General features: G+C 37.3%; 3 protein-coding genes across 4 annotated transcripts in view; 2 read left to right on the top strand and 1 right to left on the bottom strand.

Annotated features, from left to right (window-relative positions):
- Positions 1-10,238, top strand: part of LOC140137575 (histamine N-methyltransferase-like) — a 93,456-nt gene extending 83,218 nt beyond the window's left edge. Inside the window, exon 4 of the mRNA XM_072159295.1 lies at positions 10,142-10,238. The gene's annotated coding sequence lies outside the window, so the exon portion shown is untranslated. The remainder of the gene's footprint in view (positions 1-10,141) is intronic.
- The window catches only part of LOC140137574 (sarcosine dehydrogenase, mitochondrial-like), a 56,021-nt gene extending 42,057 nt beyond the window's left edge, over positions 1-13,964 (bottom strand). The window contains exons 1-3 of one of the 2 annotated variants that reach the window (XM_072159293.1): positions 13,836-13,964; positions 12,452-12,595; positions 1,075-1,174 (exon numbers count right to left, since the gene is read on the bottom strand). The gene's annotated coding sequence lies outside the window, so the exon portion shown is untranslated. Of the gene's footprint in view, positions 1-1,074; positions 1,175-12,451; positions 12,596-13,828 lie in introns of both variants that reach the window. The other variant, XM_072159294.1, reaches the window with a different exon arrangement.
- An 8,368-nt stretch (positions 13,965-22,332) lies between these two features.
- The window catches only part of LOC140138235 (DENN domain-containing protein 5B-like), a 99,683-nt gene continuing 97,850 nt past the window's right edge, over positions 22,333-24,165 (top strand). Inside the window, 1 exon segment of the mRNA XM_072160150.1 lies at positions 22,333-22,568. Within this exon segment, the coding sequence (XP_072016251.1) occupies positions 22,472-22,568 (97 nt within the window). The 5' untranslated portion in view covers positions 22,333-22,471.

Below are 24,165 nucleotides of genomic sequence, written 5' to 3' on the forward strand. Positions count from 1 at the left end.
GGATATGAGAAAAATAATCTAAGTTCAAAATTGCATAAATTGCACAAATTGCTGACGGCTAGAAGGGAATTGGCGATCAATGTCATAATTGCTTATATAGTCGGCACCTTAAAGCCCTTTCCACCAATTGCACAAATTGCACAAATAGCGATCATTGGAAGCAACTAGGATATGAGAAAAATAATCTAAGTTCAAAATTGCATAAATTGCACAAATTGCTGACGGCTAGAAGGGAATTGGCGATCAATGTCATAATTGCTTATATAGTCGGCACCTTAAAGCCCTTTCCACCAATTGCACAAATTGCACAAATAGCGATCATTGGAAGCAACTAGGATATGAGAAAAATAATCTAAGTTCAAAATTGCATAAATTGCACAAATTGCTGACGGCTAGAAGGGAATTGGCGATCAATGTCATAATTGCTTATATAGTCGGCACCTTAAAGCCCTTTCCACCAATTGCACAAATTGCACAAATAGCGATCATTGGAAGCAACTAGGATATGAGAAAAATAATCTAAGTTCAAAATTGCATAAATTGCACAAATTGCTGACGGCTAGAAGGGAATTGGCGATCAATGTCATAATTGCTTATATAGTCGGCACCTTAAAGCCCTTTCCACCAATTGCACAAATTGCACAAATAGCGATCATTGGAAGCAACTAGGATATGAGAAAAATAATCTAAGTTCAAAATTGCTTATGGCCAGTACGTTAAAGCCCTTCGAACCCTTGTCTTTGCATTTACTTCTAGCTATTTGTGCTATTTGTACAATTTATATGTGGCGAAATGTAAAATTTCCCTATACCATAAGTATAGGAAATTTACTAAAACAACCAATCCTGCGCCTTTCTCTCCATGGGGGGCTTGGGGGCCAAAGGAGAATTTTTTTGCTCGCTATGCTCGCAAATATGACTTTTTTGGTCAAAAAAGGGGACTTTGTGGGCATTTTAGGATTGGGGGCATCCACCCAGTCCCCCTGGTTATGGGCCTGCTAGGAATCCAGTTATTCTTGTTACCTCCCCTGTAAAGAAACACCCAATAAGCCTACATGTACAAAGTGATACTTACTCTTATGCCTAAGACTGGCATATGATATGAAGTTCTTATACACAATGAAATGTGTTTACTGCTTTGTATCACCTCAGTCTACGCTCCATGGTAGCAGCAACTGAAAGAAATAAACAAGAAGGAACCAACTTTATATCAATCAGACCTTTCAGGTGAATCAGGTCGACTTTTAACAAGAAGATAGAGTCCTCAAAAAGGACAAAGTTCAGCTGATGGCCCACTGGTATTGATAAAAAAATTAATCTACTCTTTCTTGCCTCATGTCAGTGAATTTCAATGATTTTGTAATCTGATATGCATTACTCCAATCCTATAGCACATTATATGCACTGTCAGGGATCAGTCTTCACATTGGTCACTTCCCAGCATCAGATAATTTAATATATACCGTACCGTATTCGTTCCATTAACCACCCATGCCCCTATAAGCGCTCACCCAGTGATTTTACAACAAGCAAACTGATTTCAGTTTTTAAACTGCCCATGCAAATCAGAATCATGGTCTGAATTTGAAACATACAAATGTTGTATTTGTATGACACACTCAGTGATAACAGATGAATATATGTCTTGTTGGCCTATAAGGCCAAGTAAAAAATAAAACATGTTTCACGTCCGGGTTTTCGAAAAAAAGGAGGAAGAGGGGGCTTTTTATTTTCTATTTTTTATCGCAAAATTGGTGTATATACGGTAAAATACCCATACTTAGAGCTGTTTTAGCGTATACAATAATGCCTAGAAAAAGGAAGAGGCCCTTTTTTATTTGTTGTTCTGGGAGTTACACCCCTCTAATGATCACAAAACCTTCCTAAAATGTTTCTTGTATTTTAACAAGGCTATAGAAAGCATCCCAACTTCCTAGACATATTTTTTGAAAAGTTAAAGCTAAATTTCAAAAAATAAAAATATATTTGAGGAAACCTCAAAAAAGGAAGCGGGAGGGGACGTGAAACATGTTTATTTTTTTATTTGGCCTAATGCAAAAAATAAGCGTCCACCCAAAATTCTGTTAAGCGCCCTGGGTGTTTAATGGAACAAAAATGGTAATATATATGTACATGTATATAGGCCTATAATATTTTCACTGATTTCCATTAATATTCAACAGATTTTCACCCTCTTATATTTAAAACCTACTACGCTGTGGATAAATTGATGGTAGTCAACTGTGTTGCTCTTTTTATTTGATTGGAGCATATTTTATAATAGTTTCAACTTATTCCTATCCAATAACCCTATGCAGGGGGGATAGATTATGCAATTATGTTCAAATTCAATTTTGATAAGTTGTCAATCAATCCAAATTTTTTAAGTTTTTAAACCACAAAATTCAAGTTTCAAAATGTTATTCTGATTTGCTCCGAGGATTTGCTATGCTGAGACAAGGCGGTTCTCAAACCACAAGACTTGCTTGTAAAATTTTCTTTTTTGCATTTCAGCATTTTCATGACCATATTTCAGTAGAACATGATGAAAAACATCCACAGTCCAAATTTGGTAGGAATCGGATCATGAGGGCCCGAGATATAGCCGCATGAATACCTAATTAGCCCCATTGAAGTCAGTGTAAATTGGCCTGGTTCATAACCGTTTGGGCGTGGATGTGACTGTGGATGTTTTTCATCATGCTCCACTGATACATGGTATTCAGATCGCTGAAATGCAAAAAGAGTTTTCTGTGACGTCATCACTTGATTGGCTGTTCCCACCAAATATCACGAACCAATTGAACCTGTGACATTCTATGGTGATTTGATTCCAGATGACCTCAAATGACCTTGACTCTCTTCATCTCACTTACGTATGTAGGTGGTCATGAGTGCACTACACTAAATCCTTCCGCATTTGGTGTAACCCTTCATACATGTAGTTCCGGTAAAAAATAGCGCCTATGCGAAATATATCGGTCCCGAGGGAACCAAATTTGAGTGACTCTTGGTTGTTTTGATAAAAACGATAGAATAGGAGCTCAACATTACAAATCTGTTCAGAAAATATTCCGAATCAAATGTGCATGGGTAAATAGGCCCTCGGAACAATATCATGGCCGGAACTGGTAAGGAGGCGAGAGTCAGAGTGCCGGCTGAAATTCGGGATGGCGCTGTTCAGGAGTTCGTATCTTTCAAGTTTGTCTTAACTTGTCCCAAAAAATTAAATTCAAATAAAAGTTTAATCTTTATTTTTAAGACGTTGGTTTGATCAAAATATTAAAAATGTTGTTACATGGGGTAGAAAAACAAACTTACTTTCTTGTATTTTCCCGTGTATTTCAATGGGATGATTATTTAGTAGGCTGCGCCCTCATTCTCACCAAATATTGTGAACATGTGACCATCTAGATGAAAATTTGCCCTTGAATGATCCCAAAATGACCTTGGCATTTTTTTTGTCTTGTTTGGTGGTCGTTCATACCAAATTTCATATATCTACATGTAGTGATTTGACCCCTGGTGACCCAGAATGACCGCAAAATGACCTTGGCATTCTTTGCCTCACTCCAGTGGTCATTCCCACAAATATCATGAACCTGTGATAATCTATGGCAATTTGACCTTCGATGACCCCAAAAATGACACTTGCTCATACCAAAGTTCATAATCATGCAATGTCAATCTATTGATTTAACCCTAGACGACCCTGAATGACTCCAAAATGACCTTATTTTTTTGTCTTGCTTCAGTGGTTGTTTCCAACCAATTTCATGAACCAGCAATAATCTGATCCTAATATGACCTTGAAATTCTTTGTCTCACTTAGGTAGTCATTCCCACCAAAAATCATAAATCTGTGACAATCTATGGCGATTTGACCCTGGATGACCCCAAAATGACCTTGACATTTGTTGTCTTACTATAGGTGGTCATTCCACCGAATCATAAACCTGTGACAATCTATGGCAATTTGACCCTAGATGACCCAAAAAAGACCTTGACATTCTTTGTCTCAAGGTGGTCATTCCCACCAGATATCACAAACCTGTGACAATCTATGCTGATTTGACCCTGGGTGACCCCCAAATGACCTTGATATTCATTGTCTCACTTAGGTGGTCATTCCTGCCAAATATCATGAGCAGTGTTCGAATTTAGGAAAAATAAATGGTTGTCCCACGGACAACCAGATTACAATTTCTGGTTGTCTGTCTAAGTTTTTGGTTGTCCGTAGGCCTACAAATGTGACTTTTGGCTAGATTTATGGTTGTCCGGCGGACAACCGAATCAGTATTTTTGGTTGTCCGGCGATTTTTTAGTTGTCCCGGGCAACGGACAACCAAAATTTTGAGCGCTGATCATGAGCCTGTGACAATCTACATATGGCGATTTGACCCTGGATGACCCCAAAATGACCTTGACATTCTTTGTCTTACTTCACTTGGGTAGTCAATCATTCTTACCAAATATTATAAACTTGTGACAATCTATAGCAATTTGACTCTGGATGACCCCAAAATGACCTTGACATTCATTGTTCCACTTAGGTGGTCATTCCCACCAAATATCATGAACCTGTGACAATCTGACAATCTATGGCAATTTCACCCTGAATGACCCCAAAATGACCTTGACATTTTTGTCTCACTTGGTGGTTATTCTTACCAAATATCATAAACCTGTGACTGGGGCTCACCCGAGATGGCATTTTTCTACCAATCTGATATCGATTTTATAATATTGGCCGATATCCGATCCAATTTTTTTTAAAATATTTTTTTCGGCTACTTTGGTGAGCCACTGGACCAGTGTTCGAAATTTTGGTTGTCCGTTCGCCCGGGACAACCAAAACATGCACCGGACAACCAAAAATAATGCTCTAGTTGTCTGGCGGACAACCAAAGATCTACAGCCAAAAGTCACTTTTTCAGCATGTTAATTTGCTCAAACCTGACACAACTGATGAATTGTTAAATATTTAAGGGGGTACTACACCCCTCGATAAATTTGTGTCTATTTTTGCATTTTTCTCAAAAACTAATAACACAGTGGTAACAAAAGGTATGTATATTATAGGGGCAAGGAATCCAATTATTACACTGGAATTTCAGTGACCCAAGACAAGCGGTTTGTTATTTATGATCAGAAATAAGGTACCGCTAAGATGTACCTCGTTTCCTATCATATATACTGAACCGCTTGTCTTGAGTCACTGAAATTTCAGTGTAGTAATTGGATTCCTTGCCCCAATAATATACATAACTTTTGTTACCAGTGTGTAATTATTTTTTGAGAAAAATGCAAAAATAGTCACAAATTTACCACATGGGTGTAGTACCCCCTTAAGAGTAATTGTTCATAAATTGACTACACTCACTCCACTTTATTGGTCACATGTAGTTGTTTCAGATTGTGGCAGCTTACGGACAACCAAAAACTTTGGTGGACAACCAGAAATTACAATCTGGTTGTCCGTGGGACAACCTCTTTTATTTTTCTTAATTCGGACACTGCACTGGACCTATTCTGAGAAGTGCTAGGATCATTAGGATCATTCACATTTAATTTGGGGGGAAAATGGAAAAAAAATACAAAAAAATTTGTTTATATCCTTAATATGCAAACCATAATTTCTAATGTTACCTCTTCATCTATCACATATATATATATGCAAACCACAAACTAATGTTTTACCTCTCGCATAATATAAATGCATGCATTTATAATATGTGATAGATGAAGAGGTAAACATTAGTTTGTGGTTTGCAAACCAAACACTATAAATGTTTACCTCTTCATGATCTATCACATGTGATGCGATCAAGCAAAATCAGTCAGGACTTGGAAATATTGATTTTGAGAGACAGCCAATTGACAAACAAAGAAAATATTTCCTATTTCCTGTTGTTTTGGAAACTCTTTAATTGCTCATATCTTTGAAACTGGTTGTCCAATTTCAATGGGGTTTTCAGCAAAATCCAGCTTTGTAAACATGGTATAACTGTCCTTTAAAAAGTTAATGCTTTTTACTGTCCTTAAAATGTTGGTGTTTGGAGGGAAATTCCAGTATTTGGAAGGAAATTGTGTCATTTTTGTATACTGTATAAAAACATGGTATAAATTGTGGGAAATTTAGCTTGCTTCCCGAGAAATTAGCATTTTTTCAAGCCCTGCCTATAGCCAACAAATTCTCGATCATGAGTCCATGTACCTTCTGCGTCAGCGTACTTTTCATAGAATAACATGATCGCGCGACATGCATGACCGAACCTTGACCTTGCCTAGTAACGACTGTGTGATTGGTCAATTCTCAAAAGCTGTGTTTGCACCGTAAGCGCCGGTCTTTGCGTAGTACGCTTAACGCAAATAACTGTGCGTAGAGCCTCTCATGATCGAGAATTTAATATTTTGGCTATAGTGCCTATATAAGAAACTGAAAATTTCATGTTTCCGAGTTCCAACTGATTTTGCTTGTTCACATCACCCAAAACAACCCTGACATTCTGTGTCTCACTTAGGTGATCGTTCCATGAAAATGAGACAGACAAAACTGCTACGCACGTACCGCATATTTTTACGGTCTTTCTCGTAAACGCAATGACATGCAAAGCTCTATCGCCATATCGCGCAAGGCATGCAACGCTGGCATGATAGATATGGCACAATCAAACAATGGGCCCTCATGAATTCACAGCATACAAAACACAATTAGGACTTTAAAGGCCCATTCAGTGATTTGCCGATCCGGACGATCGTAAAAATCATCAAAATTCAGATTTTAGTACCTTTGTCATTGTCATAGATGTGCTAACATTAGGGTGGTCACATGAAAATTTCAAACCCACCCCTGGAATTACTTTTTCTGTCAGGATTGTTCCTTCTGCAAAATGATTTAAAAAACCTTTTCCAATGCTAGCTATTGTGTGTACCCCTGCCTACATACACAAATGTATGGTGGAAATTGTAACAGATTCTGCAGCAGTTGGAAAACTTTTGGGCATTTTGAATTCCATATAATTTGTCTCCTAGTTACTTCTGTGCAAACCAGACTACCTAATTTGATAGAAAATTTTCTGTTCGTAATGAAGGTGAATATAGCATTTTTGTACGGTCACGCATAAAAAAGTTACGCACAAAATAAATTTTTGTCATCAAATAAAACTATTTTCCCAAAGATGTACAATTATGCTATATTCAGTTTTACAATCTAGACCCTCAGAGCAAAATCCTGTGCAAAAATCAGACAATTTGGTTGTGTAGTTTAGGAAATACAGGCCTTTAATTGGCACATAATAGCGCCCTCAATGGTGAAAATCACACATATTTACCTTAAAGGTGAACCTCATTGAAAATAAAGTTATATATCAATGGAAAGCTTATGATGTCAGGAAGCAAAAAAGAATATTTTTTATTTGCCTAACGTACCAGGCTAGACATAATCTCCATGCAAATATTGGATATTGGTATCCCCCTAAATTACAAAATGAAATCGTTCAAATTAGGCGCTTTCGTTGATGACGTCATCCCGGGGACACACAGTTACTTCCGGGTTTGATTGTAAACACAATATCCATGCATTACTGTGGCATGCATCGGGCCAATGCACGAATTCAGTCATTGTCAACTTACTTTACATGAAAAATATCTTCAATAAAATAAGAATTACATGAAGGAAACATCATGATCAAATCAAGAATGAAGTTCCTGAATAAAGTGTGTGGATTTAAAAATGGGAAATGTGCTGCGGGCTGGGGTGATTTGGGATAGGCCAAGCCATCCACGATATCACTGATATGCATAGGGAATATTACAGTTACGAAGAGCAAAGATTCGCCGAAGAACTGGAATGAAAACAGATTGCAATAAATAACTGCTAGTGCTACCAGTTCAGATCGTCACACCAAGTTGAGATGAACTTATCACAATGAGAAAATGAAGGAATAGAATAAGGTACATGTAGGATTTTTTTAATTATTTCTTAGCTTTACAACCGGTCATGTATGATAGGCGAACTCGTGAGACACATACGGGATGAACTCAGTGCCTGACTGACCGATACTCAGTCGCCGAGTCCGGCGCCGAGTGTTCAGTATCCGCGACTGTACTGTGTACTTGCAGACAAAATGACCGATTTTATATTCACATTCTGATATATCCTACTTATTGCTACTTCATCAGCAAAATTTATTCCTGTAAATGTTCCAAATATAAGATAACGATTGATCAAATCTGCTGAAACACACGCATAAGCAGGACGAAGCGAGTCGCTGTGTTTGTGCATAAACCCTGGAACCACCTGTCGGGTCCCTTCTTCAGCAGCAATTTACGCATCATGTGCGGTAATCCATAAAACATGAATGATTCACTTTTCAGTACCGTATACTGATTGTACTATCATTAAAGAATCGTGACACAAGTGACAATATTTTAATTTTATTCAGATTTCAGAATTCCATCAAATAATGGTCTATCAAGCCCAAATTGTATTTATTTTATAATAAAATATCTGTTTCTTTCAATCGTGATTGTGTGGAAAGAATGTATTACCATAATGCGCTAAATATGAAAACCAAGTTTATATGGGCTGGATTTGATGAAATCGTGGCTTTTTTTATTAATTTTTGATTACTGCAAGACGATATTTTGTTTTATCAGATATTTTAAAATGAATCAAGAATAGGAAATGTCACAAACAAGTATTTAATTTTGATTTTGATTTAAACTTTTGATCCAAACACAAGGAATTAATTCCTACCTCGGTATTTTCAGATGGTACTCCATCTTTCATGGAGTACCATCTGAAAATACCGAGGTAGGAATTAATTCCTTGTGTTTGATCAAAAGTTTAAACCAAAATCATGATTTACACCAACACAGATACATTCATGAAAGTATTTAATTTGTTATTCGATCATGTATATTCAGTCCATGACCCCGGTCCATGACATGAACGGCAGCATGAGCAGCAAGCATTTGCGCATGGAATTGACCCCAGCCGAAATTCAAACTCAATTACCCAATTATACCCAGCTAGTTATGACTGATTTTGTCAAAATTTACGGAAAATTTACGTGTTGACAATAATTCTATTATTTCTAATATAGAAGGAACCAGCAACTTGAAGATTCCTCTAATTTCAAGCTTTATTGTGAAAATCAGACTTGCCGGGCAGCTTGCAAAGTACAGGAAGCAAGCCTTGTTTACATGTTTCCTAGCAGGATCACGTGACTCACGAACCCTGAGCTTACGCCACGAGCATTCCCAAGGTCATAGACGATTGATTTGGGTGCTTTTTGGGCGCCTTAAAAAAGACCAAAAATTGATTCGTATTTTTAATTTTTCAGCTTTATTGGCCATCAAAAAAATCGGAAAAAATTGTTTTTAGTATCCTGACATCATAAGCTTTCCATTGATATATAACTTTATTTTCAATGAGGTTCACCTTTAAAAGTCCTGGCAAAAGAGTTATTTTTGTGATTTCAGCCATTTTAAAAATGTTGCAAAGAAGCAATAGCAATTATGATCCTGGATTTTTAATATTAGCATTTGAACATTAAATAAACAAAAACAATACATCTCATGCCTTCTTTGGCTTTATTCCCACAATTATCGCTTCATGAATATATGCAAATTTATGACAAAATCAGGATTTTCCTAAAAATGGCCAATTTTGTGAATCTTTAAAAGGCTGTATCTTCGCAACAGATTGTCCGATTGAGTTGATTCAAAAGGTTTTTTAAATCATTTTGCAGAAGGAACAATCCTGACAGAAAAAGTAATTCCAGGGGTGGGTTTGAAATTTTCATGTGACCACCCTATTTATAAACAATTTTAATTTTTTTACACTTGCGCTGGGATCACTGTTGGGTCTTTAATACTAACAAAAACGGCATAAAAAGTGGTATATTTTGGTGCGAGAAGTTGCGGGTTCGAACCCTGACGGTACCTATGTACAAAAAAGTTTACGCTCTCGTGAAAAATTGAGTTAGCTTGAAATTCCCCTGGATAAGGAACTTACTGCTAATTTGTCTCGTTGTAACCTATATAAATTTGTGGATTGTCTAGGGTGTGCGCTCTCTTGAAGCTCGGCAAAGTCCCTGAGTTTAATGGTTTATGGAATGATGTGGGCCGTAGAGGTCAGCGACAACCTGTAAAGTGTGCTGAGGCTTGTGGATCCACGTCTAGGCATTGTGCCTGTGTGTAGCGCACTATAAATCACTGCGCTTTTTTTTTTCTGCTGTGCTTGGCTATATCCATTATACAATATCCATTCATGAATGCAGTTATTAAATTATGATAATTATCTTACAAATGAGCCACAATAATAGCCATCCAAATTATGTAAAATAGGCACCGGAGTTTCGCGCGATCGCGCAAAAAGCGCAAAAAAATCACAATTTTGGGGGTCCATCGCAATTTTGGTGGACCATCGTGAATTTTGAGAATTTTGCCAAACACACTACTTTTCAATGTAAATTCACCAATATTCCATTTGATGCAGGCCCAGCGCCTGTTTACATGAGTCCAGACCAGCACAATATCCTCCCCGGAAGCCCTTCCGTGATATGCAAATGTCCGATTTTTTCCATGACGTGTTACCATGTGTGGTAGTTAATTCTTTACATCGATCGTATGTATGAGTGACGTCATTAATCATATGCATAATTGATTGAGCAAAGAAGGGTAGGATATAAGTCACAGAGCGCACGCGAGATATACGAATCAGTTCATGACAAAAACAACATTTGGACGCCAAAAAAGTACAGTGATGCATTAAGAGAGATTTTCTGAGAAATACCGATGAAATGGGAAAAAGGCGGAAGATGGGGGTCAGCAAATTTCAACCATATTTTGGCAATTTAGGAAGTTTGGATAAGTGTTCACAGTAATCAGGTTTAAAAAATCTGGTATACCCCCTCCTAGGAATTATGGGACCCCCTAAAATATGCCCCTAACACACATTTCCCTGACTTGTAAAATACCGTTTTATACCATTTTTGAGCAATATTTTGGCGCCTAAGACGACCATTAATGAAAGTAAATTTTTGTACACTAAATCTTTCATCCTTCGTCTTCTTAAAAAATATTTAAAAAAATTTGCTGACCCCCATCTTCCACCTACCATCTGAGTGTATCGGATAAACTCTCTTAAAATGTTTATTGTACAGTACAGTAGTAGCTTTTCACATAAAATTTGCATTGTTCACATAATGTATCAACTTCATGGAGAGAAAAACATCTGACTAGCACGTGTGAAATAGGTGCAGAATTCGGCATACTTGATTTACTTCTAATTGCGTGTGACTTCATCAATGGATACAAAAAGTGGTGGAAAACGCATTTTCGCGCTTTTGACTTGAATTTTCGCGCTTTAAAAAAAACTGGCCGCGCATTTTGCCGTTTTAAATCGCGCGAAACTCCGGTGCCTAATGTAAAATATGCATAAAAATATCCATAATATCCAAATTATCTAAAACATCCAAGCCATAAATTTTATTCATAATTTGGCAAAAGCCATAAAACATTGATTTTTCCGTTGCCAATCACAGGGTCACCCCCCCAGCGTACAGAAGCTGAGCGGCGATGACAGGCTACGTTTGGGCCAGTGGAACACACTGGCTAGGTGATTTATTAATTTTACCGAGACTGCACACAATACTGTACAGTGTACACAATATACATTTTGTAAATATCATTCAACATTCTGAGGTTGAGAACCAGACAGTGACGTAGCAAGGGGCATGTGCCCTGCCCTGGGTAGAACCTTTACATGTAGGGGGGGGGGGGCACCGAATTAACCAATTCAGCATGGATTATGCACCAGTCCAAGTCCAAATTTGTAAGCACATTTTGGTACAAATATTCATTAATTTTGAAACTGACCTATGCAATTTTATCGAAATTCATACATTTACCCATATTAATCAGTCATTCAGCAGTGTTATTTGTGTAAATTTTTTTAAGCGCTATGGACGCAATTGTTTAATTCAAGAATGTGACGCCATGCATCCTTGGCCCCGCCCCCGGGCACCACTGCCCCTAGTTATGCCACGGCAGAGAGCCATGCAGCCGTAATTTGTACCAACTCTGATGTGATGCGGGTACCCGTTTATTCAGAATCGGAGGATAACGTCTAGATCCAGATCCCTAACTCACACAGGAATCCTACACTGTGACTCAAAGCTTTCTGGCTCCAGAAAGCCATAACTCCCACAGGAATCCTTTGTGATTTTTTTCTAGTTCATTATAACAATTTCATGATTTTACATCACTTTCACATATCAACTTTCATCATTTTTCATTCCGTGCCTCCGTCCACACGGGGCGACCATTTAAACAAACAAACAAACACAAACAGATTAGTGTTTCAATACAAGAAGTCAGGAAGTCATGAAGTGACGTAAGTACTCTAATTAGTTCAAGAATAATCTTATTTTAAAGCTTACTGTACTGCTGGTCTGCTATCACACACTCATGCACTGTCATGACTGAAATCACTCCACGATTGTGGTGATGATTTTCTCCTCCTTTTCTCGCTTAACTAACAAAACAGTCCGCTTGATTCCCGCAGAGAACGTTGGCCAGTTTTCCTTCAAAACCAAAGTGTAAAATTAACATTGTGATTAATGATCGTGACCATGACCTTGCAACGTAGTATCTTTGGCAGCGCTGCAACTCGACAATTAATAACAAACCCATCGACAGTGCGCCGTGACCCCGAAATTATATAATTAACACAATCCCCACGGCAGCAGTTCAGCGTCGACACACAACAACTGTCGGCTGTCAAAGGTCACAAAAAGATTCACGGTTGCAACTTGTTTTAATAATGAGATGCCAGGAACTTTGTTGAAACCAGTTCTAACCAGCTGCAAGACCATAACAAACCACCATGACAGCAGAAAAATTATGATAAAAAAAACCCCCATTTTATAACAATAATAAAAATATATAAATAAAAATATCCAAATCACCTAAAATATCCAAATTTTCTAAAATATCCAAATTATCCTAAATCATCCATTTATATATCCAAATTATCTGAAAATGAAATAGGCCTATAATTAAAAATATCCATAGGCCTATCCAAATTATCAGAAATTTCAATTAGGTCCCTATCTTATAAATTTAGGCCTAATAATATCTAAAATTTCCAAATTATCCTAATCCAAATTATTGAATTTATTATTATCATCAAAATGATCCTATAAAATATAGCCTTGATAATAATAGGCTTTAAGCTATCCAAATTATCTAAGTAGGCCTACTTAAGTAGGCCCTATCCAAATAAATCAGAAATTTCCTAATAAATAGGCCTATCTAAATTATTTAAAATTTCCAAATTATCCTAATTAGCCATAAATATCCAAACTAGGTACCGGGGTACCTATCTATTGGGCTGCGACAAACTTGTTTCGAAATAAAAAATTTAAAAAAGTAGGCCAAGGTCCTAAATAATTAATAATTAAATAAAAGTACCTTGTGCATTTTTTAGTAACAATTATCAATTGTAGCTTCATTTCAAAATCACTCTCCTGTGACAGAATTTTGAATAGATTACGACTAGGGCGTTCGATAATAGTTTCATGGAAATCGCAATATAGGCCTAGCCATCATGAATAACCATCATGAATATCCATGATTGTGATATAGGCCCTATCCTTTTTTATAATAGCCAAATAAAAAAGAATATCTTAAATTTTTAAGATATAGCTTAGGCCTATAAACAGCTGAAGCTAATTTAATTTGTCAAAATAATTTGGATAATACATGTAGGCCTAGGCTACAATAAATACAATCCCGCGCCTTATTGCAATTCTTACAATTTACCTGTCTCATCTGCCTGGAGCTGGATTGGTGCAGCACAGCAGCTAGCTGTAGTGTAGTAGTAGCTTATAGTATTGATCAGTTCATTCAGTTCAGTTCAGCAGTTTGTAAACATTGGAGTTTGTTTACGTGTGTTTTATCCACGCAATGCGCATGTGCAAAAGTTTATGACAAACCTAGTCTCGCGGCCAGACTGTATCGACGAGTGTCAGACCGACGCAAACTGGCTGTGTAGGAGACTAGGACAAACCATAAATTTATTGATCTTTACATTTGTTCTGCCTCCGCAGGAGGTAGTATGCTTTGAAATTGACACCTAAAATGCCGCACATTGCGCGGCATGTAGGCCGATTGTACAAATTTATATTCCGACAAGTACTCTAATTTCCGCCCAATATCGAGAGCCCAATATATATCCCCACCTCTCTGCGCCATACATAAATTCGCCTATCGCCATTTCCGAATGTTCAAAAAGGTAATCACGGTTCCTCAGCATGTGCAATAAATTAGCATTAAAATTAATCTTATTCTATAGGGATTCTAGAAACACCTAGCACGTGGCGACAATGGTGTGGGTATATCAAGTTCATGAATTATGCATTAGAATTTTTCAAACTCATATGTTGTATAATTGAAGACCGAATTAAAAAGACTAGCTTGCGTATGCCGTCCTGTCAACCAGACCAAAAATGCCATACTGCGCCGGTCAGCAACCAATCACGGCGCGCCTTTGTCATGACGTCAGACGCAAACTAGTCTTTTTAATTCGGTCTTTAATTATTAGGTTGTAGCCTCAGCGCTCATTAGCAGCTTTATCGTTGAAGACAAGTTGGAAAACCGTTATGCTGTGACAATGGGAATACACATCAAAAAAGGTTTAATTTCATGATTACATGAAATCTGATTATCAATGGAAAAAACTTTGGCTGGAGAAGTTGAAGCTGACGTTCATGGCGACACTTTGGATGTGATAATTTGACATCATGGATTGTTTTGTGCAAAATTTGAGGTATTTTTGTGCCATTTAATACGCGGTGAGTCAGCAGGCCGACTGGCATGCAGCTAGGCTCGACTAGGCCGCAATCATCGTGCATGCGTGTCTACATCATTATAATAGGTTGAAATGATGGGATTGAAAAGACCGGCTAGCTATTTGATTTCTCTGCATACGAGATTTATGTGCTGTGCCGTGTTCAACGTAAGGGCATGTCATGATCATGATGATGTTTCATTTGAACTGCAATGTATGGTATGATACGCCTAGCCGCGCCTATGGCCGGCTTCATTGCTGTTCAAATACATGTACTAAAGTATTGCAATTTTATTGCGTTGATATAATTCGGAATAATTCGTTTTAAAGTATTTGCTTCCCCAATTCCCATGCGTGGTTGGTCATGTCAGCCTGTTTTTTACATTCTACTGAGTACTGTTGCAATATTTTTGCATGCATACCCATGACCGTTTCAAGACTATGACTGAGAAATTTGCTTTTTGTTTGTTAAGATAAAAATAAAAATAAAATGCAAGAATCATCTTTCCCACACAATACCTCTTACAAACAAGGTGTTGATATTGGCCCTTTCGATGCAAAACAAAGCACAAATGAAGGAAAGAAAACAAAACAATAATGTTTTTGATTTTTTATTCAATTACACATACAAAAAAGTAATGGCCTATGAAAAGACCCCCCTAAATATAATAATATTAACAATTTTAGTCCTGAATACAAAATATAATAAACAAGCATAAAAGAATCTGATACGAAAATTTGTTACTCTGAAACGTTACAATCATAATTTTCAGTCAAAAATCCACAAGAAATGACTCTTGATACAACTTAGGCCTAGGCATATATTTAAAAAACAGAAACGGCTGCCTGCATCTGGAACTCTTCATATCTGAAAGTTTGAAGGTCTTATTTCATACATCAGAATTATTTCCAAGATTGCAAGATGGCTTTAGGTGACCGTGGCCCTATTGGCTAATGCACAAATTTAGATTTTCTTTCTATTTAAATAATACTATAGTATGTTAAAGCTTATGCCCTGTAGATTACATTCGGTTCTTGAGATATGGCCTGTCAAAATGGTGCGAAACCAAAACAAAAAATTGGCAACAACTGTCTTTTTATTTTCTATATTTGCCAGATGATTTTCTAATTACATGCACGAATTATGCAAAGTAAAGATTTCAGATAACCACATACAATTAAAAGAGCTATATCACTGAGGCATGGTACATGGGTAGAACACACACTGTACTACAAAATTACGGTTGCGTTTTGGCAAATTTCAATTTGCATAATTAATTAGGGCCACTTATTAGAAAAGTTGATTAGGGCCCTAATTAATAATTATGCAAATGGAAATTTGCTAAAAAAGGCATCCATGGGTTTTATCTTATTTTGTAGCCGATCTGAACATTTCACTTTGTATAATTCTTGCATATATAATTAGAAAATAAGGCCTACCTGACAACATTGCATAACAAAAATAAAAGAAAGTTGTTGCCAACTTCTTGGTTTCGCGCCATTTTTTAGTAACCGAATATCCGATTAAAATAAAATTTTCAGTCTTGTAATCAGGAGAGAATGGGCTTACATTTCAATCCAATAGCGTTACCTTAAAGCTATCATTATAAGTGTCTCCTTAAGGGATCTAAAATGAGCATTTATTGCGTTTCGACAGTATTTTTTGTGGGACATGAGAGCACCTCAGACCTATCGAATTGCATTCTGAATACGAAGCATGTCTTTCTGATATCAAATAATTTTCATTTTTGAAAATCACAATATAATACAAATTTTATGACAAATTATAAAATTTGATATTTTTCAAATTTTTGATATATAACAGTCCTCGAAGTAAATTATATAAATCTAATGATATATTCGTAAAGTGTATGTAGCAGGGAGGAAAAGCCGACGGTCAATTGAAAATTTTGACCTTTCATATTGAAGATATGGATTTTTTCCCAAAAAGACCTGATTTTTTTTTTTGGTGTTTTGGGAAAAAATCCATATCTTCAATACGAAAGGTCAAAATTTTCAATTGATCGTCGGCTTTTCATCCCACCTACATACACTTTAAGTATAAATCATCAGATTTATAAAGTTTACTTCAAGTACTGTCAAATATCAAAAATATCAATTTTTAATGATTTGCCATAAAATGTGTATTAAATTGCGAATTTCAAAAAATCGAAATTATTTGATATCAGAATGACATTCTTCGTATTCAGAATGCAATTCGATATGTCTGATGTGCTCTAATGTCCCAAAATAAATACTGTCCAAACGTTCATACCCCAGCCCTTAACTAATAACAAAAGGTGCCCACTGGTATCTTGGAGGCATTGTCTTTTTTAAAGACATTTCTTGTACAGTTTATTTTGTAGCATAAAACGGATGGCTTAAACTTTTAGGCTATTGCGAATGAAGAGATTTATACGTGTTGTTGTTGACTGTTGGGAATAGACAACAAAGGTAAAACCCCGTGGGCACTCAACATTAGAAGTGACGGGTATGTGCCTACCAGCTCCTACCGGCGTTGCGAAGTAGGGGCCTATCAGGTACAAAATATTGTTTTAAAAAAGGGGGGTCATTGGGTACAAACAAAATGAAAAAGGGGTCATTGGGTGTAACATTAGGCCCTTCACAATTAATTCTTAGTTTCCTGTTTCATGGTTGAAAACCAGGGATGAGGCGACTTTTAATTATTAATTATTAATTATCTTTTATTTTCTTTATTTTAAAATAAGTGGTCGCAACCTACATCAAGCCATTTTGACAAGGAGCATGCATTTAATTATTTTACTACTATGTTTGATTTTATACATAAGTAATGGTACAATTAGGTTCTATGTTTATTCATCATTATAGATGATATGATCAAAGTCAGAAAGTAGCAAATGGTAGTCATTAAAAGTTATTTTTAAAGAGAAAATCCAAAATATAAATAAAATAATTAAATATTTTGCAATTCTCTACTTTGGACGCGGGCGGGAAACAGGAAACTAAGAATCAATTGTAATTGGCCTTATGAAAAAAGGGGGTCATTAGGTATGACATTTCAAAAAAGGGGTCATTGGGTAGAAAATTTTGAAAAAAATGGAGCAAAAATCCATTTTCTTGTTCCAAATTTTCAATACAAATTTGCTAAAATAAGAGAATTTGACAATTTCCTCATTATTTTGTGGCATTTTGATGATGCAATTCTAGAAAAAAGGGTGTCATTGGGTAACCGCGCAACCAAAAAAAGGGGGTCATTGGGTAGCCATACCTAAAAAAAGGAAGTCATCGGGTATGACTTTTAAAAAAGGGGGTCATCGGGTATAGTCGACTTTCAAAGAGGGGGCCTATTGACAGGCACATACCGTCACTTCTAAAGTTGAGTGCCCACCCCGGGGGTAAAACTGGTCAACAACACTCACTTTTTGAACAGAATATTTCAGAGAAACCATTCTCCTCCGTCGATCAGCATTAGGCCAGTTCATCTGTTGGGATATAGGCCTACCTTTGATTTCAGGCTATTATTTTGTTTAATGTTTAAAGTTTTTACCGCCTTCTACGGGGTACGTGCCAAAATACTTTTTGACCACCCCTCCCATACGTTCATACACCCAACATTTTTTAGCCCCTCAGAAATGCAAAAATGTATTAGGCCTACCATATAGGCCTAGGCCTACATTGCCAGTCCCATATTTATGAACACTCCGTGCCCCTTCAACAATGATGACAATAATTATTAAAATAGGCACAATAACCAAAACAAAGCAAAAGCATGGCCAGATTGGCCACATCGAAAAACAGATAACATCCACACCTGGGGGATTTTCCTCAGTAAAACCAAAGTAAAAACCCTCCCTCCTGGATAACTTGTTCAAGCATATTAAAGGAGTATTTCGTGATCAGTTAGCTAGGCTCTTTTTATGACATTTTTTATGACATTCGTTCTGGTATTCCAGAACTTAATTCAAATTTCACGAAATCTTTGCTAAACGAATTAATCTGCAAGAATTTTTTTGTACATAAACAATATAATTAAACATGTAGCCAGAGGTTCCAGTGATATCAAAAATCTCAACTTTTTTTTTTAGAAAAGTGGGGGGATGATGCTGTGGATGGCACGAAATGCCCTTTTAATATTACCCCAAATAGGCCTAAGCCCTAAAACATTGGCCAAGGAGGATTTTCAGCATGGGGGGGGCTGAATTTTTTTTAAATAGGTGGGCCACCCTGGGGGTGCCCGAGATGCCGGTTTCCCTCCTCGGAGTCAGAAATTTCCCCTCTCTTTTATCATATTTTTTTTACTTTACCTAGGATGATTTGGGGGCATAAAGGTATCACAACCCCCGCACCAAAATTATCAAGGGGCTGAGCCCTCCAGCCCCTCCGGTTCCAAGCCTAGCCTGTGCATGTTTTTGGCCCTATTCTCTTTGAATTTTATTGCCAGTTGCCAAATAAAAAGATTACAGGATTGAGTTGTTTAATTTGGCAAAACAGGGCAGTGCAATAATTTTTAAATAAGTGGTGACCAGAAAGGTATGAAGGTTTGTCTGTTTAAGATTGTCAGTTATACGGCAGGCGGATTTACCTGGATTTACGATTGCAACAGGGTGGGTTGCAAATCTAGTAGTCACTGCGCCCTCAATATTTATTGCTCTTAATCACAAATTGGTGGCAGCATATTTTGAGTGAACCATCCTCCAAGCAGTAGCCATCCCCTGACCAATCCAAACAAACCAATAATTCGACTCTTCAGGAAATTAACAGTGGCGTAGATTTCTTGTAGAAATGGGGGGGGCGGGGGCTGATTGTGGCCTTTTTTACCAAAAGGGATTTGAGGGCATCCCCAGCCCCCCCCAATCCATTAATACACAGTGGCCTAGTGATTAAGCTTCAATTCCTGTGGGTATAATTAGGCCTATTAGTTATAACATTAACATTAAAATTCTTTATGTGCCTTGCCTTTGATGTAAAAATTTACTTTTTTGGAGGGAGGAGATGGGGGGGGGGTAGAAAATGGGATTTTGGAAAGAGGGGGAGAGTCAACTTAAAAAGTTTTCATACGTGAAAAATACAGTTTTCTTCCTCCCAAGTCCCAACAAGATTCTGAACTACCCTCCATAAACATTCAAATTCCAGGACTTCATGTGATTAATCCCTAAAATGAGCCATTGTTTCAGTGGCATCACGTGGTACAAAAATAGTACTCTCATGCCCCCCAGTAAAATCCAAAATTACAATAATTTCCACACTTTTGTGGGAATTTTGAGAAAAAAATGGTTGATTTCGTTCACTTTGCCCCCCCCTCTGCGCGGCCCCATGTCCTCCCCCGAAAAATTCCTGGTGCCGCCAAGGAAAGTGCTCTCTGAATTCCTATATAGCTTATAGGAATATAGTCGAATAGACTAACTTTTTAACCCTAACAGAACTAGGACTCACTAAAGCTCACTATTAAAACCGCTCTGCGTGCACGGATTCCACGGGACTTGATGACGCAATCAGACCAAGTCATATATACCCAGGGAATAATTTAGAGGGTGTTCAGCAGTGTCTTTCAAAGTCTAAAATACCTCATTGTGAAGTGAGCTACGGTACCGTACCGTAGCCTATTGTGCCAAAAAAACCATCAGACTTTTGGCTATTAAGGAGTGTTCAGAAATACTTTGGTGGGGGGGCTGGTAAAAGGAGGGGGCCAAAAAGTTTTGGACCATAAAGAGGGGGACCAAAAAGTTTTAGGTGGTAGGAAAGGGGGGGCCAAAAAAGTTTTCCGCTTTAAAACCCAAAATTTTTGCGCGCTGCGCGCATTGAGACCGTCCATATCACTTTTTACATGGGCAAGTTTTGCTTTTCAGTGCTTTTTTGGAAAAAATTATGGCACTTAGTGTACACATATCTATTAATTAATATAACATTGAAGATGATCAGCAACATGCAACATCTGGGTTGGTCTAACAAATACTGGCACTTTTTATCATAGAATTTTATATCTCTTCAAAGTAGGCTACAAACCTGATTATGTACCGGTACCAATCTAATCAAAATACAACTAAATCAAGAAAATATTGCAAATACATTGGATTTCTTTGCACGTAAACTGCACACATCTGTTTACTATTTCTTATTGCAAAATTAATTTGTACACATAGACCCATGGGTAGATTTTACCATAGGGCAGAGTGGGCACGCCCAGGTACACAGTCTTTGGGGCCAAAACTGATACCTGTGCAAGCCTCGAAATAAGCAGATCTGGACCAGGAGCCACATATTTGGAAAAAGCGGCTCCTGGTCCTGTGATTACCTAGCGAACCAGGAGTCATTTTTAAAGAGCTAAGAGTCATTTAAATGTTAATTGTACTGTTTGTACACATTAAATACAAAACCCGCTTTAACTACCAGGCTCTCTTTGTTTTTAAATGTAGAGCCTGGTTCACATGATTTTGGTGTGGACCAGGAGCCAAAATGTTATGACCATTGGGTAAATGGCTCCTGGGTGCCTGGTTATTTCGAGGCTTGTACCTGTGTACATTTGTGTGACCACAAGTAATCTCATATCTGACCATTTTAGCTTTTTGCATAAATTAGTTCCAATTTTAACAATATTTGACCATTCAAGCTTCAATATGGCCAAATTTTTGCTGATGTGCCTATGAACCTCAAAATAAATCCTCTATTTTATTAATACCTGTAAAATCAGATAAACACCCTTTTTGGGACAAATCTAAATTAAGTATAACATGAAAATTTCCTTGTGTGCTTGTATTTCATGCGCAATTGCCCCACCGGGAATGTTTAAAACATTTACCTCCCTCAATGACATGTGACCCAGATACCACACCACTGGAAACAACAACACTATTAAGTATAAGTTTGTTATATGATAATTGGGGGGGTCAAAAAGTTTCGTCTGTCAAAAGAGGGGGTCAAAAAGTTTAGCGGTCCATCGAGGGGGGTCAAAAAAGTTTTCGAGCGAAAAATTGGAGTTAGACCAGCCCCCTACCAAAGTATTAATGAACACTCCCTAAAATACTATTTTAAAAATAATCACAGCAAGCCCGTCAAGCCCTTTCATAAATGACCTGTGATTTTTGTGGAAAAAATATGACTTTTTAAGAAAATTACAGCCATCAGTACTGCTCATCAGTATTCCTCGCTAGGACTATAGTATTTATAGTAGGGCCTATTACATTTTATTTGTTCATCAGTATAATTGTTATGCCTTGTCACCCGGAAGTCAAAGAGTCCCTTGATTAACTTGTTTCTATTCTTGAGAAAATCACGTGAATAAAAGAAATCAGATTATAAGTTTTATTTCACATTTATCCAACAGATTTTGTCATGAAAAATACGTAAAAGATGAAATAAATATTTATTCCTACCGTAATGTAGCCACCCTAAAAGAAATAGTAAAGATGATAAATAATAATTGTAATTTTAGGAAATTTAATGACTTTCTTATAGCAACACTCTTGATTGCCATTGAAAATATGACGACAGAAAAGGGATCGGGACAAAAACAGTGCGATTGACTTGGGCAGAAAATGAAAGGATTTTTGCAATGATTTTTGTTGGACAGAAATAAACAGAAGAAACGCCAGATGAACTTGTAAACATTGAAGGGAATTATTTTGGTAACATGGGATCAACCGGACAGCAGGCTGGTCGTTTGGTCGACTACTTTGCTGTGTGCGGATTAGACATCGCAACAGGACTCAAACCTGGGCAGTTTTCAGGTAAGCTTACTTTCAATTCAAGTTGTGTGTGTTTACATGGTAATTCGTTTACATAATATATACAGCACAAGGACACAAAACGTTGTTGTTAATGTGTGATATTTATATCGTTACATGATAATTTGAATAGTTCACAATCTGCCCCCCAAATCTGCTGCCAGTACTCTTCGAGGAATTAATATCAACTTGAACTTGCTTGACAGTCACAGAACTCAGAAGCAAATTAGTTGTAAGTTGAAGAACGCAGTGCGGCGAGGCGATTTCAACCTGGCTGATAATATATAAACTGGGATAACCGACCTGTAAAAGCAATTCTGTCGGTCCGTGCCACGTCACTTCCGGTTGATGATGCGACTCACGGTCGAGTGAAAACAAGTCCCTGATTCGATTTTTGTTGATGATTTCTGTCATTAGTGTTATGTAAATTTCAATCGCAAATAGTCAGTGGAATCAAACACCCGTTTCTAAGTCTTCAGAGTGGAAGAAACTTACTTGATTTACCGTTTATATACTGACAAACTTAAAATTAAATTCCATGGTCGAGTGTCGTTTTTTCCGAAATTGAATGTCACTCCAACAACATCGCTATGTATTTAAGTAATATTCAGATTTCCTTTTACAAATTAAGCGTACTGCTAGCCGTCCAGCACATATTATTTTGCACAAGGTCTAATGCACGCGCTTGACGTCGCGCGCGTATACGCGATGGTTATGCTGTCAAAGGAAATCTGAATATTACTTGAGCCTCCTTCACAGCCGGTTTCTGTTGTTCATAACAAACCGTGAGCCACATGCAGTTTGGGCCCGAGACTAGAGATAGCCCGGATGTTGGACCGACAGAATATGCTATTGAACCTACGAAATGCGCTAAACTGCTTGACATTTGCAACGACCACTTTTTTGATCAGATCATGAGATGGTGTTAGATTCAGAACCCACACAAATATCAGGGGCTACACGGAACATACTTGATCTTTAGTTCCAGTAACTGTAACTCGTCATACCTAGCTAGGTCCGTAGATGTCATTATGTTTATAATGATAAAGACTGAAGTCTTGCTGGCAGGACTAACTTGATCTTGTGCTGCTAACCTCCCATCCCAGTTTCATCAGCGGATGTCACATGTCAGCAGGAATCAGCGACCATGAGATGGTTTCGTTTAGTGTGAATTTAAAGCCAAAAGTAAACAAGAAAGTGCCCATGAAAATCTTTATGTATGGCAAAGCTAATGGATTAAAATTACACATATACTGCAACTTATTTTTTTAAACTGTACGGTAATCATTTTTCACCACAAAATATTCATGAATATGAAAACTCAGGTTAGCAATGTACGCTAACATGTCGACGCTGTTCTTAACATTATACAACAGTATAATTATGTACCCGGTTACATGTCATGTAGCCATGACATGTAGGCCTATACATGTATATGTACCTCCTTTGCCCAACCAATAACTGAATAAAAGCGATCTAGGAAATCGCTCTAGTTATTAAAAGTAATACTGGGGTGGAACTGGAAAGAATAGAAAAAACATGAATATTTTCTTTCCTTCCATTAACCCTAACCCGCCTGAATACTACAAAATACTACTTA

The sequence above is a fragment of the Amphiura filiformis genome, chromosome 17, assembly GCF_039555335.1.
Source record: "Amphiura filiformis chromosome 17, Afil_fr2py, whole genome shotgun sequence".
Taxonomy (NCBI): Eukaryota; Metazoa; Echinodermata; class Ophiuroidea; order Amphilepidida; family Amphiuridae; genus Amphiura; species Amphiura filiformis.